At 50.6% G+C, this 13,607-nt stretch overlaps 1 protein-coding gene across 1 annotated transcript in view; it reads right to left on the bottom strand.

Moving 5' to 3' along the window:
- The window catches only part of gas7b (growth arrest-specific 7b), a 30,882-nt gene that overhangs the window by 14,097 nt on the left and 3,178 nt on the right, over positions 1 to 13,607 (bottom strand). The window contains exons 2-3 of the mRNA XM_076151800.1: positions 4,138 to 4,255; positions 349 to 426 (exon numbers count right to left, since the gene is read on the bottom strand). Coding sequence (XP_076007915.1) covers positions 349 to 426; positions 4,138 to 4,255 — 196 coding nt within the window. The remainder of the gene's footprint in view (positions 1 to 348; positions 427 to 4,137; positions 4,256 to 13,607) is intronic.

Genomic DNA, 13,607 nt, shown 5'->3' with positions numbered 1-13,607 from the left:
GTCTGTCTGTCTGTCTGTCTGTCTGTCTGTTTGTGCATCTCCAGCAGGGACCAGAGCCAAGAGAGAGACAGAAGAGGCCTCAGTGCTGCAGTTTGAAGGCTGCAGATAAAATTAGTCACAGGAAGTGTGTGTGTGTATGTGTGTGTGTGTGTGAGAGAGAGAGTGTGTTTGGTGTGTATGAGCGGCTGCTTTTGTGCCACTGTGGAATTTTTGGCGAATTCACAGCCCCGGGGCGCTAAAACTGGAGGAGGTGAAGAGAGGGGGGGGGGGGGGGGGGGAGTGAGAGAGAGAGAGAGAGAGGGGGGGGGGGGGGGGATAGAGTGAGGGACAGAGAGGAGGGGGGGTTACCTGCAGGTAGGGAGTGTTTGTGTCGTTGGGAGTTCTTGGGGGTCCCGGGCACGCTGGAGGGCCTCTCCCAGGTCGTCTCTGAAGATGGAGGAGAACATGTTGGAGGTGAAAACAGATTCCCACATTCTCTTCACGCCGTTAAGTTTTCTCCACCGTGTCAGAAACTATTTGTGGCCGACGAGGAAGTTGTGATTTGAAGCACTGGGTCCGATCCCACAGCATGTTTGTGGTACACACACACACACACACACACACTGTGTAACATCCAGAGACTGTTTGCTGCTATTGCACAACTCCGTTGGAATGTTCCTGTGTGTTCGACGGGATCAAACAGCAGAGGGATCGTCTCAGGTTCATCAGAGAGCGAGTGGATGCAGCTGAGCTCTGAGCAGCAGGTGTGGGCAGTGACGAGCTGAGAGTTAATATGAGGTTACACACTGAATAAGCCACAACTTAGCCTGATTCATGAATCCATCAACCCATCCAGACTGCATCGTCACTTTGTGTATCTCTGTCAGAGCGAGCAGCTGAGCCTTAACGAGACAAAGAACTCAGGAATTCCATCCAGAAAGACACAAACTTCCTCTTAGAATAAGCTGGAATTCTTTCCCTCGTCACAGATCCGGAGCGAGAAGCTAATTCAGCTCCTTCTTCGGCTCCATTGAGAAGCAAAGAGAAGAAGAAGAAGAAGCGATTTCTTCGTTTGTCAGTTGGATCTCAACCTCAACCCTCTACCCGAGTTTGGACTTTGAGGGAAAATGAGACAGGAAGCTACGACTCGCCCGACTATGAGGTGAGTCCATCCACACTACTTCCTCCTTTACTGCCTCAATCAGAATGTAGTCAGAGTAACCAAAGGAGCCGAGTAAACACCCAGAATCTGTCTCTTTTATAAATCATCTGCCGTCTCTGCAGGAATAACAGGTGCAGGATTTTATCAGGCAAATAAAAAAGAACAAACGCTTCAAAAATCAGTTTGACGGCTCTAAAAATAAACTGACAGCTTCTGATCTGTGCTCCCGTGCGTCCGTCTCTCAGCTCGCGTTTCACTCGGCTCCTCGCCCCGTCGGGTCAGATGACACGCGTGTGGAGGATAAGTGTGTGTGTTTGATGCACAGCGACCTAACGACCTTAAATGCCTCCATCTCTGCCCTCAGCCTCAGCGTGTCGTCAGCTGGTCGATGCAGTGAGAGATGAAGGGGGGTTAATGCAGCGGCGTAATCTGCTTAGCTCGGGGAAAAGCTTTGTTGTTGTGACTGTAGGGGCTCAGCAGTCAACACAACATCCAAATATTCAATTTATATTACGTTTGTTACCAAGATAACAGCCACATTTAGAGACAGGAAGTGGAACTAAGAACAGAAATAACACGAAAAATCCACTCAGACAAACACACACACACACACTGAAATAACGGTGCAGGGAAACTTTGCTGTAATCCTAAAGAATGATAAAGATAAAGAGGCAACATATTTATACACTGACTCTAATATAGGAGGCTGCAGTGATGCATGCTGGGATTTAAAGCAGATCGCTGAGCTCATTTGTGTTCAGCTGAGCGCGCTGGCATACTGCGGTCACACGCCGAGGGGGCAGAGGCACAGGAAGTCGCTCTCATCAGGCGCCTTGTCGCCTGGTTCGAAAAGTCGTCAATCAAACTCTAAATTGCCTGCAGGGGAGGAGCCGACTCAGTTTACCAGTCAGGTTTACATTTATGAAAGAGTTCATCCACACCGTCCCAGGGCCGTCACACCAACAAAGACTTTAATGTGTGTTTGTGTGTGTGTGTCTAATAACAAAACCCTGCGTCAGCTCGTCTGAGCCGCCCACATGTTTTATTCATGGACACGTGACGCTTCAGCCGCCGCTCATCTGTGAGTTTATCAATCAGAACTCGATGATGCATGTCACAGTGTGTGTGTGTGTGTGTGTGTGTGTGTGTGTGTGTTTTGTTGTCATGGTGATCTGGATACAGACATAAGTGATGTAAACAAACTTAAAGTGCATCAAACTCTAATAACCAAACGTGTGTTTGTTGATTTGTAGCGGTGATTAAAGCTTTGAAAGGAGCTTTTGTTGAAAGTATAAATAAAGAGTCCATAGAAACCTGCAAACCACACGGAAAGTCTACATGCGGTAACTCAAGCTACTGTGTGTGTGTGTGTGTGTGTGCGTGTGTGTTTGCTTTGGTGAGGGTTTGACGGGTGGCATGTCTTATGGCCACACACACACACACACACGCAGCAGCACAGGAAGGAAAACCAAGTAGCAAACCCAAACACAAGGACACGCAAGTCCACACCTACGAGCGACAGCCCCGTTGCCATGGCGATGCAGAAACACAGAAACAGGACACTCTCGCTAATCTTTACTGAACTTTACCACGAAGAAAGGAACAGAGCAGAATCTATAAATACCTTTTTGTTTTAGAAAGTGTTATCAGATGTGTGTGTGTGTGTGTGTGTGTGTGTTTGTGTTTGTGTGTGTGTGTGTGTGCGTGTGTGTGTGTGTGTGTGTGTGTGAGCAGACACAGATCACATATTCTGCCTGTGAGAGGAGAGTTTTCCCTCTGAAGTGGCTCTGACACACATACAGCGCCCGGGTGGAGTTATTAAAAATTAATGGTTTTCCCCAGAAGGATCTTTCAGAGCACAACAGAGCAGCGACATCACTCCTGTCACTCTTGTCACTCCCTTCACTCCTGCCCCTGCACCTCTGGTAGCTGAGGACAAACCTCCAAACTGTGAATCAAACGTTAACGCAGCCGTGGTGAGGAATCAAATCTTAAAGGTAGGAACTGGAGAAGGAGAGAGGGAAGGAGGCATAGACTGAAGGAGAGAAGTAAAGGAGGCAGAAGGAGGAAAGAAGAAGGAGGCAAGGAGATGAAGAGAAGGAAAGAAAGAGGAATGGGAGGAAATTAGCACAACAAAGGTAGAAGAGAAGGTAAGAAAAATCACAAAAGGACAGAGATGAGGAAGAGGAAGATGAGGAAGCAAAGAAAGAAGATTGAGCTCAGCCATGTTTCCATCTGATCTCAAGTCTCTATCAGGTTACAAACTACATAAAAGAAAGTTTCTAATCAGCACGTTGACCTCATTTTATGTTAAAAGCAAAAGCAGGATGAGGAAGAGGAGGAGGAGCGAGCGTGTTGGTCTCGTGTCTTCAGCCGGCTGCGTCCCATAAACCTGCGTCTTCCTCGCTGCAGCATCGGGAGCCAAAGCCACATATTAGTGTCATCCGTCAAGCTTCACAGCCAGGTCACTTAGGGACAGTAAACGCACCACGAGGGGAGGAGGAGGAGGAGGAGGAGGAGGAGGGCGTGACGGAGATGTGTGTGTGCGCGTGTGCGTGTGTGTGTGTGTGTGTGCGCACTACAGGGACACAAACAAGAGTGTGACTGTGTGACACAAACACCGAGCCCTGATGTCTCCGTCTCCGTCTGGCACCGCAGAGACGCAGCGTGAGGACGGCGTAGCACTCCACACACACACACACACACACACACACACACATCGAACAAATCTGACGCCATGTTCAAGACGATGAGACCAGATGAATCCTGTTTGCTCCAATCTGAGCCTGTGTAGGTAAACAAGGCCACAAGATGAAACACTTAAACTCGTGTCTGCTTGGACAGATGGAGGAGCAGAGGTGATGGAGGTGTGAGACCTAATTCATCTAGTTCGAAACCTTTTCTACGCTTCAATGTGACAAAAAAAAATCACCACCAAGCACACAGAGTGAAAACAGAGGCGTGATCCTGCAGCAGTCCTTCCCTGTGTAACTCACCGTTGCTTGCTGTGTTGACATAGTAGCGCCGCCCTTGTGGAGACATGTAGCACCTCCATGTAGGAGGCAGGGGGTCTTTGAGGTCCTCCACAGGAAGCTGACTCAGGGACGCCGTCTTCTGTGGACAGACATAAAGAGACAAATGGGCTTTAAACACAAGCAGGTGAGAGTAAACAGCACGTTGGGTTGTTATTTCTTGTGAGTCTGTTGGGATGGAACACAGATAAACAGAGGAGGAAACAATCAACACAACCGCTGACATGCAGGAGAAATGTGCATGGCCGAGTTCAATGAGGTTCTCATTTCCCAGAGTATTTCACAACCGGCAGCCAATGACATCATAACGCAGAAGGTTGAGCTGCGCTGCCGCACAAAGAACAACAAACTGGTGTGTGTGTGTGTGTGTGTGTGTGCTGCTGGACGCCACGATCAGCCGAGGAACACGGGAGAGCGAGGAGGCAAACATCTGCTCCGCATTAGCAGCAAAACAAACCGAGGCCGAGGACACGGGATCGTGTGACGTCGCCGCCGCTCGGAGACGTGGGAGCGCCGGGTGAAATTCCATATCAGCTCCGGTTCTGTTATGTTGGACCCGTGCCAGCTCGTTTAAGCGTAGAGAAGAAGAAGGTTCGTTGTAGTAACAGCGAGGAAACTCAATCCTGTTACTGCAGTGATTCAGGGCTCAGAGGCCCAACTGAAGAAACAGGATGAATCGAATAGATAATCTATGATCAGATAAAAGTTCAACCGCAGAGCGAGACGTCTCTCTTAATCAAACAGTTCGGGTCAATTTGTTTGTTTGCTTTCAGGGGAACGACAAAAGCAAAAGAGCCGTGATGGAGCAAAGCAGTAATCAGTGACGAAGATGAGCCTGAATGCTCTCCTTTCAATCCCACAAAGTCCTGGGAGGCCACAGTGGAGATGTTTGGATGAGGGGCGGAGTGTGTGTGTGTGTTTGTGTGTGTGTGTGTGTGTGTGCGTGCGTGTGTACACGCTGGGCATGAGGGGAATATCACCTCCAAACAGCCTCCACATCCTCCTCTGCCTCCTCTGCCTCTTCACCAATTCACCGTCTCATCAAACACTTTTATTTGGTAATATCCCGTATTGATTGAGGCACAGACGGGCCCCTCGCCTCCTCTTCCTCTTCCTCACCTCACAGGATGAAGTCATTACTGTGGATGTCACTGCTAAGAGGAGAAGAGAGAAGAAGAAAGGAGTCCTCCTGTCCCGAGTGGAGAGTCTGACGTTATGACTTTGTGTAATTACACAGCGTCTGACTGCACGGCGGTGATGTTTCCCCCCTTTCATGGTCGCCGTGGCCACTGTTAAATTTGTCTTTCCTTCGCCTTTGAGAAGAGGATTTGCTCAAATGCTCCTATTATTCCCTCTGAAGTTAAAAATAAGTTTAAAAACACAATACTGGAGCCGGAGGGCGGGGCTTTGATGAAGCACAGGGGGGCGGGGCTGGGATGAAGCACAGGAGGGCGGGGCTGGGAGGAAGCACAAGGGGGTTCCGCCGGCCGGTCCGGTCTGTTCAGGTCCCAGCCGGGTCCGGGATCAAAACTGGGACTCGGACGCAAATCACATCAAGGCTACGATCAAAGTCGCTCCTCTGAATGAAGAGCTTCATCTAAACACCAAAGGTCATGGAGGTCACCAACCAGTAACAGGAGACAATCTGGGGGGCGGGGGGTCTCTGTGCATTTCCTGCCTTGTGCTGGTTTCCTGTTGGTTTTCCCGTCAGACACAATAGGACGCTCCGTATCATGAGGGAATGTGTTTGGTCACATGTTGGTTATCAGTGAAACGATACGGTTGGATTGTTTTTCCCCGAGCTCAGCAGATATGAGGGGGGGAGGGGGGCGGTTATGGTCTGGAGGACACAGAGAATAAGTCCCCCGATTCCTGGAATTGATATGTTTTAAGCACATGAAGAAGAATCAGAGGGACCTGCAGTGTGTGTGTGTGTGTGTGTGTGTGTGTGGTTCAGTGTGCAGATGGTTATCATGACAACGTGTACGGATCTGTTCCAACACAGAGCACAGAGCGAGGTGTGTGTGTGTGTGTGTGTGTGTGTGTGTGTGTGTGTGTGTGTCGGTGTGTGTGTCGGTGTGTGATCGCGGATGCTCTTCACCTGGCTGCTGAGCTCCACCTGCTCCTCATCTTCACTCAGCTGGTCCCTTTTATAGGCCAGAGAGGAAGGTCCTGCTCTCCATTTGCTAGTTTGCCAGAAGCTGTCAGCCTCTCAGTCTGTGCAGTGTTTAGGGTTTGGAGCCTATAGCCTGCCTGCTTAGTGTGTGTGTGTGTGTGTTCAGTTTAGCCTCTAACATCACAGTGTGTGTTGAGACGTCACCACTCAGTATCATTCTGTAAAGTAACCCTCATAATGAATTGTAACAAATCCCCTGGATTCCCTAAATGTTCCATTCCTACAAGCCGGACGAAGACATTTAGTAAACCTGTGTGTCACTTTAAGAGCCTGAACCTTTGACCTCTGTGACAGACGTTTGCTGAAGCATCTCACACACACACACACACACACACACAGGCGCCTCAGTGGGGGGAAGTGTGACCAGTGTGAGATCGGGGCCAACTTGTCTCGGCAGATGTGACATAATGCTCCATTCCAGATGTTTAACCTTCTAAACCCCAGACTGCCTTTGGCCCCACGTTCACAGCGTGCCAGAGCAGCCAGAGCAGCCAGAGCAGCTGAACTTGACTGCTCATCTCTGGCTGTGATGACAGAGCTCAGACGATCTCCACGTGTTTATCTGTGAACAAGCTCATCCTAACCTGACTCGGCTCTCTTCTTCACCTTTTGAACTCAACAACCTCCAACAAAAGAGTCGGTTGGTTGGTTGAGTCATCAGGCTTCGAGTTTCACTGTCTGCTGATAACTTAACTGGTTTATGAACAAAGGGTCTGTGACTGCAGCTGCATCCGCTCCTGAAATGCAGGATTGTGGATGAACAGGATTACGGTCTAACGTGAGAAAACAGGAAACTTGCTGCTTCTTCTTCTTCTTCTTCTTCTTCTTCTGCACTGGATTCTGATGGATTGTTGAGGATGTCAACGCAAAATCCAATCGAACCATCAATTTAGGGGGGAAAACCTAGACGGGCCTCTGTTCAACCGGGGCTGGAGCCAAACTGAGGACGGGCCAGGAGACTGGAGACCAAGTGTTGCGAAACAACGACCAGCAGCTGTGAGAAGAAACCGTGTTCTCGCGTCTGGGAAGGAAAACGTTGCGGCGACGGCGGCGGCCCGTCAAGGATACCCAGGCACGGACGGTGTGGCTGGTGTGTGTGTGTGGGACATCAGCTGAGGTGTGTAAGGAGATTTGGATATTTCCTTGCGTGAAACTTGAGTTGTGACCTGAAATGAAACAAAAACATTCCGGCTCACAGTATTCCTGATGATCTCTTGCGTAGTCCTCCTTAAAGTTCTCACACACACACACACACACACACGGGCAGCATCTCTTATTGTGGAAAACAAAATACCTCACGCTCTCTCTCTCCTCATTTCAGGAACGCTGGCTCCCTGCCTGGAAAACCAAGGCCAATTTGTTAAATTCCCTCAGAAAAATGCTTTTAAATAACTCTCCCGTCCTTTAGCTTTGAGGTCAGGGGGAATAACAGCCTAGTAAACCCGCCCGTCGCCCCTTCACCTGAACTTTAACGAGCCGGGCTGAGATCCTGCCTCCCTCAGCTTCACAGGCATTAAAGGGGAAAGTTCAAATCCCGGGCATTAAAAAGAAAAACAGCTTTAACATTAAAAGGCTGTTTGTTCTAAAGCACGACATCATCACAAACACTAAGTCCCCCTTAAAGACGTTATGAAGGAGTGGATTCACGTCTCACACACCAGCCGCACGTTCCCTTAACCTCAGTGTGTTTCACTGTACGACGCAGAACGACCTCGTTAGGTTAAGACTCCCGCTGACGTGACGGGATTGAGCCTCGGGACGCGACGCCTTGTCCTTCTGATCCCTCAGGTTAGAAGCATTAGAGCCACAATAGAGACGTTGTCCCGGGAAGGTGATTCACTCTGATTCACTCTGAGGTCTGCAGGCTCACAAAAGGCAGCGGGCCGGAGTGTGAACAGGCCGGATTACTGGACAGGGGCCTGGACGCTGAGCTGTCCTCACACATGCCTGAGTGACTCATGAGCGCCTGACGTGTGATGGAGCGCGGGGGGGGGCGTTTGCATGCATGTTCGTGTGTGTGTGTGTGAGAAAAGCTGGTGTCCTATCTGGTTTGTTTGACCTCTGCCGACCCCCTGTGAGAAACATCTGGATGTGGGAGGGGGAGCGCCTGCAGGGGTCGAGGTGCGCCGGGCCAGCTGTCCCGCTTCCAGTTGGAGATGCGGTGAGAGCGATGCAGAGATCCATGAGAATCCTGAACATGAAAACCAGGACGGAAAACCGGAAAAAGGGAAAAGCCTCTCAAAGCAGCCAAACATCAGGAGAGAAGATTTACTTTAGGTTGTTATGAATAACGCCACACGGCAGCCATGAGGATGGGAACTGGTCAGGAGAGCGTGTCTGTGTGTCTGAGCGTGTGTGTGTGTGCGTGTGTGTGATTGTTTTCCCTCCCTCTCCTCCCCCCGTCATGTAAGCAGAGGTGTGACAGACAGGGAAGTGTCTGTTTCCTATTATTCGCTCATAAAATACCTCAACCTACCCTTTCTGGGTCATATTGTCAGATCAGTACAATCCAGGTTCACACACACGCACACACACACCGCTGCTGCCGCCTGCCTGCCTGCGTGTGTGTGTGTGTGTGTGGGGAGCCACTTGCAGCTGTCCAATTAACACTGACGGCTGCAGGTAGGAGCGCCGGAGAGGAATGTGGAGGCTGAGGAGCTGAGACACATTTAGAACTCTAACATGACGATGGAGGAATTCTAAAAAGAGACGCGACTCCACTCATCAACACGATAACCACGGCAACCGGCAGGAAGGAACTGAGATTCTATGCAGATTATAGCAAAAGCCTCATTAGAACCCATCAAAGCTTGGCTTGGACTTGGACTTGAGAGTAACGACTCGTCCCAAGTGTTTGATTACTTTTGTTCAGTGGCCTGCTGAGGTTTGAGTTCATGAGTCTGAGGGTGTAAACGTTCACTCAGAGGCTTTTTAACACCCAGGAGGAGAAATCTGGATTATTTCTTATTTTTGGCTTGAAAATTGTGCAATTTAAGGACGTTTGAAAAGAAAACAAATCAGCTTAATGAGCTCCCGTCCACTTAGGAGGAGAAAAAAGGCTTGAACACAAAAAAAAACACATGAATACACGAGGTCAACATCACACACACACGCACACACACACACACACACTCAGCGCCACTGTTATCAATAAGCCCCAGAGGAGGGGGAGGGGTGATCACTCAGCGGGTGTTTGGACTTTATGTGAGAAATGCAGTCGGGGAGAAAGAAACTTCTCACACGTACACTTGGCCACTCACTACTTGACCTAGACAGGAGAATGTGTTAAGACACAGAAGAGGCCAGGCTGAATGGAGGAGGAATGAAGGAATGAAGCGCTCCTCAGAGACACAGACAGACAGAGGGAGGGAGACAGAGAGACAGACAGACAGAGGGAGGGAGAGACAGACAGAGAGACAGGGAGACAGAGGGAGGGAGACAGAGAGACAGACAGAGGGAGGGAGAGAGACACAGAGAGACAGACAGAGGGAGGGAGGGAGAGACAGACAGAGGGAGACAGACAGAGTGAGGGAGGGAGGAATGGGGGCTGTGGACCATATCTTTATTTGGGAGACATTGTTTTGGTTTGGGCAGATGTGGGAGCCTGAAGCGAAGCCACATTCCCACATGTAGAGACACTCCAGAGAGGAGGAGAAGGAGGAGGAGGAGGAGGAGGAGGAGGAGAACAAGGAGGAAGAGAACAGGGGGGAGGAGGGACGGCCTCGTACACACACACACACGCACACACACTCACACGTATGCTCACACAAACTGTCATTATTGTCCAGTGCTGCAGCAGCATGTGTAAGTTTGTGTGTGTGTGCGTGTGTGTGTGTGTGTGTGTGTGTGTGTGTGTGTGTGTGTGTGTGTCTGTGTGTGTGTCTGTCACAAAGCCGGTTTTGTTACACCCCACCCCTCCTCCAAGTTTATGGGAATTTCTCGTCTCTCCTCTGGGTTTCTTCTTCATGGACACACACTGGCGTGGACACTAAGCGTGGAGATCTTCTCTGCTCTGGGCTGCTGAGGTTCTCAGGATCACACATGGCAGCAGGTCCGTCCACTCACACGGTCCTGCTTCTATCTCAGGTGACGTGTGAGACGACTAACTGAGGAGTTGTGAGCTCAGGCGTCTGATCGGGCCTGGATGAGGCTTTTCTAGGCCGGTCCAACAGGGAGGAGACCTCAGGGCAGAGCCAGAACACGCCGGGGGGGACGAGATAGACCATCTGGCGTTCCCTCAGGAAGAGCAGGAGAACGTAGCCGAGGAGAAGGAGGAGGATACTGGGCTAGTTCACTGAGAGCTCCAGGACCAGGACCAGGATCTGGATCAGCAGAGGAACACAGAGGAACAGATGGACGGATCTGAACTCACTGTAAAGTCTCTAAAGCTCCTCTGCATGAAGCTCCAAGTTAGATCCGGGAACCCAGAAAGCACGTTTAGCTTTTATTGTGGCGTGAGAAACACCTCATCTTCCAGCACACAGCTGATCTGTGACTGTGGCAGCTTCGCCCTCACGGTTCTCTCTGAGGCGTCGTCCCACACTTTGTCCCTCTTACTGATATTTGCAACGTTCCTCTGCGAGAATCGTCTGTTCTGTCATGACATCATCTGGAGGAGGTGCTGTTGGTTTTCCAGCGTGCAGAGGAAGCACCTGGTGTGTGTGTCTGACCCCCCCCCCCCCCCCCCCCACACACACACACACACACACACACACACACACACACACCAACCCCTGGCATTCCACCGGAGGGATTATGCCAGGCCGAATCACCATCCTGAACTGCTGCAGGAGACCCCACAGCCCCTCACACACACACACACACAGCGGACAGCAGAGCAGAGACAGAGAGCTCTCTGCTCTTAGTAAATAGCTTCCAATCGTTCCCCTGGCGACAGGCAAACATAATGACACACAGTAACTCAGCGAGTGCAGAAAGTGAGACGTGATGCTGGAATAAGAACCTGAGTCTAATATCATCATTTGGGAAAAGTCAACATTACATCATCATCCAAATAACTCCAAGTACCTCCTGGAGTGGAAGAGAGCAGTCATTCTGCAGGGTGAAGTGACTCTGTGGGCAGTCTGAGTCCCTGCAGACGCGTCCAGCTGCACGGCTCTGATTCCACCTTTACTGCCTCTGCTGCCGTCTCGCCGCTTTATCGGGCCGGTCCTGATTTGTGCTGGGAAGGTCCTCCCGCCCGGGAGCGGCGGGCGGGAGCGGCGGGCGGGAGCGGCGGGCAGGAGCGTGTAACTGCCCTCCGTCCGCTCATCAAAGGGCCGTAACTCAGCGCGTTCCGCCGGTTCGTTGGGCTGCCATTAGTTTAACAAGAGGCCCCCGACCTGACAGACGATCCCACAGCAGCAGAATGTCCCAGATCCTAACTACCGTCTGCTAACAGGCGTGTGAGCTCGGGACCAAACATACGTGTCAGCTTGGAAGACAGATACAGCAAATGGGTTTCATCAACTTCATCCAATCAGAGCCCAGTTTTCTCCTTTCTCTTCTCCTCCAGTCAGGATCACTCTGATGTCATCATACCTTCTGCTAAGAGTCTCAAATATGACCTCTGACCTCATTCTGATTGTTTTGTCTTCAGATTCTGTCCTCCATATTTGACAGAAGCTGTTCTTCTTCTTCCTCTGCCTGAGGAATTCAGGGTAGTTTGTTTGAGGAGACGACATGTCTTGACTATTTGTCGTCGCCTAAGACTGAAGAAAAACACAAAGACGCTCCAGGAATCCAAAGATGAGTCAAAGCAGAAGGCAGGCAGAGCTCACACACACACACACACACACACACACACCTCTGTCTTGTCACTGAGCAGTTTTCCAGCGTGTTGCCCCTCTCAACACATCAGCACATCACATCAATCTTAGCCTCCTCGTCTCTTGAGCCCGTTTGGAACAAACTGCGTCTCTCTTTGTTTCGTCCCCGTTGCTACAAACAGGATGAAGATCTGCACTAAAATGTTAATCCCTCCGTCAGACAAACCAGCTGAACAAAACATTCAGCACTTTTCTCTGCAGTTGAGAGTTAAAGCCCTCTGGAGTGATGTGAAGTAAGCAGAGTCACACACACACACACGCACACACACTCCTCTGCACAACATCTGCCAGTAAACACTCTCACACATTAAAGCTTCACGTCTGCTCGGGACAATAGAGACGATTCATGGAGACGCTGGGAGACGAGGGTGAGTCATCAGCGCTCGCTCTCCTTTCTGCTCCTCTCCATCTCTTCCTCATTAGCGGCACTAATCAGTGACTCAGGCTGGTGACTAAGGCCGCTCTGCTCCTGTGCACATGTCATCATTACCACACACACACAGATCTCTTCTTCTGTGTATCAACCAGGACGTTCTGTTGGATCCACATTGAGTTTATGGTGTCTCAAGCATTTCCATGGCTGCTTGATGGACTTCACAGCAGCAAAGCACCTCTCGCTTCTGTAACACGCTGGAGTCCACGCCATCGTCCAGAGGCAGGAGTGTGTGTGTGGCCCGTGATTCGTTCAGACCCGGACACACCCGACCAATCAGAACGGAGCGTGCGCTGCATTCCAGACGAACCCAGAACTTGGAAAGATTCCCGACGCTCCACTTTGAAGGAGCGGGGAGGGAAAGGTGCCGGAGGTCGTCTGAGCCGACTTCACCGCCACGTCGGTCAACATGGCAGCTCGGTGTGAGGGCCTGGGCCGTCACGCACACTCTCACACACACACCATGACACCATTTCCTAAGGGTGTGAAATGGGGAATAACTCAAGACCTACTGGTTGGACTTGGAATGCAGCATTGAGGAGCGATGACATACAGCTGAGTGTTTACAGGAAGGAGGAAGTGGATCCATGTGGGGTTTTGTTCAGAGCGGGCAGGAGATCACACGGGAGTTTGGTTCTTTCTCCGACTTGAACCCTGAAGACCCGAAGACTGGGTCGCCTACATCCCGACGTGGGATTGTGTGTCAGACTCTGTCGGACTCTGTCCCGGTTCAGGCAGGATCTTCTCGGTGGTGGTTTGTGGGAAACGGCCTGAGACTGAAGCGCCGAGCAACAACAGGTTTTCTGTTGAATGATTCATTATGCGTGGAAGAAACGGGGCTGTTTACAGAACAAAGCCACAACGCTGAAGACCACGACCACGACAACACAGCAACACATCTGAGAGCAGCAGTGTCTGCATCACACACACACACACACACACACACACACAGATCTCTGTATACGTGCTGAATTTAACATCACAGGAGATTTTCTAG

This window comes from Genypterus blacodes, unplaced genomic scaffold (assembly GCF_046128005.1).
Source record: "Genypterus blacodes isolate CSIRO-AG114 ecotype Tasmania unplaced genomic scaffold, CSIRO-AGI_Gbla_v1 ptg000055l_1, whole genome shotgun sequence".
In the NCBI taxonomy this organism is placed as follows: Eukaryota; Metazoa; Chordata; class Actinopteri; order Ophidiiformes; family Ophidiidae; genus Genypterus; species Genypterus blacodes.
The sequence above is the reverse complement of the archived record's forward strand: the minus strand, read 5'-3'. Positions and strand labels throughout refer to the sequence as shown.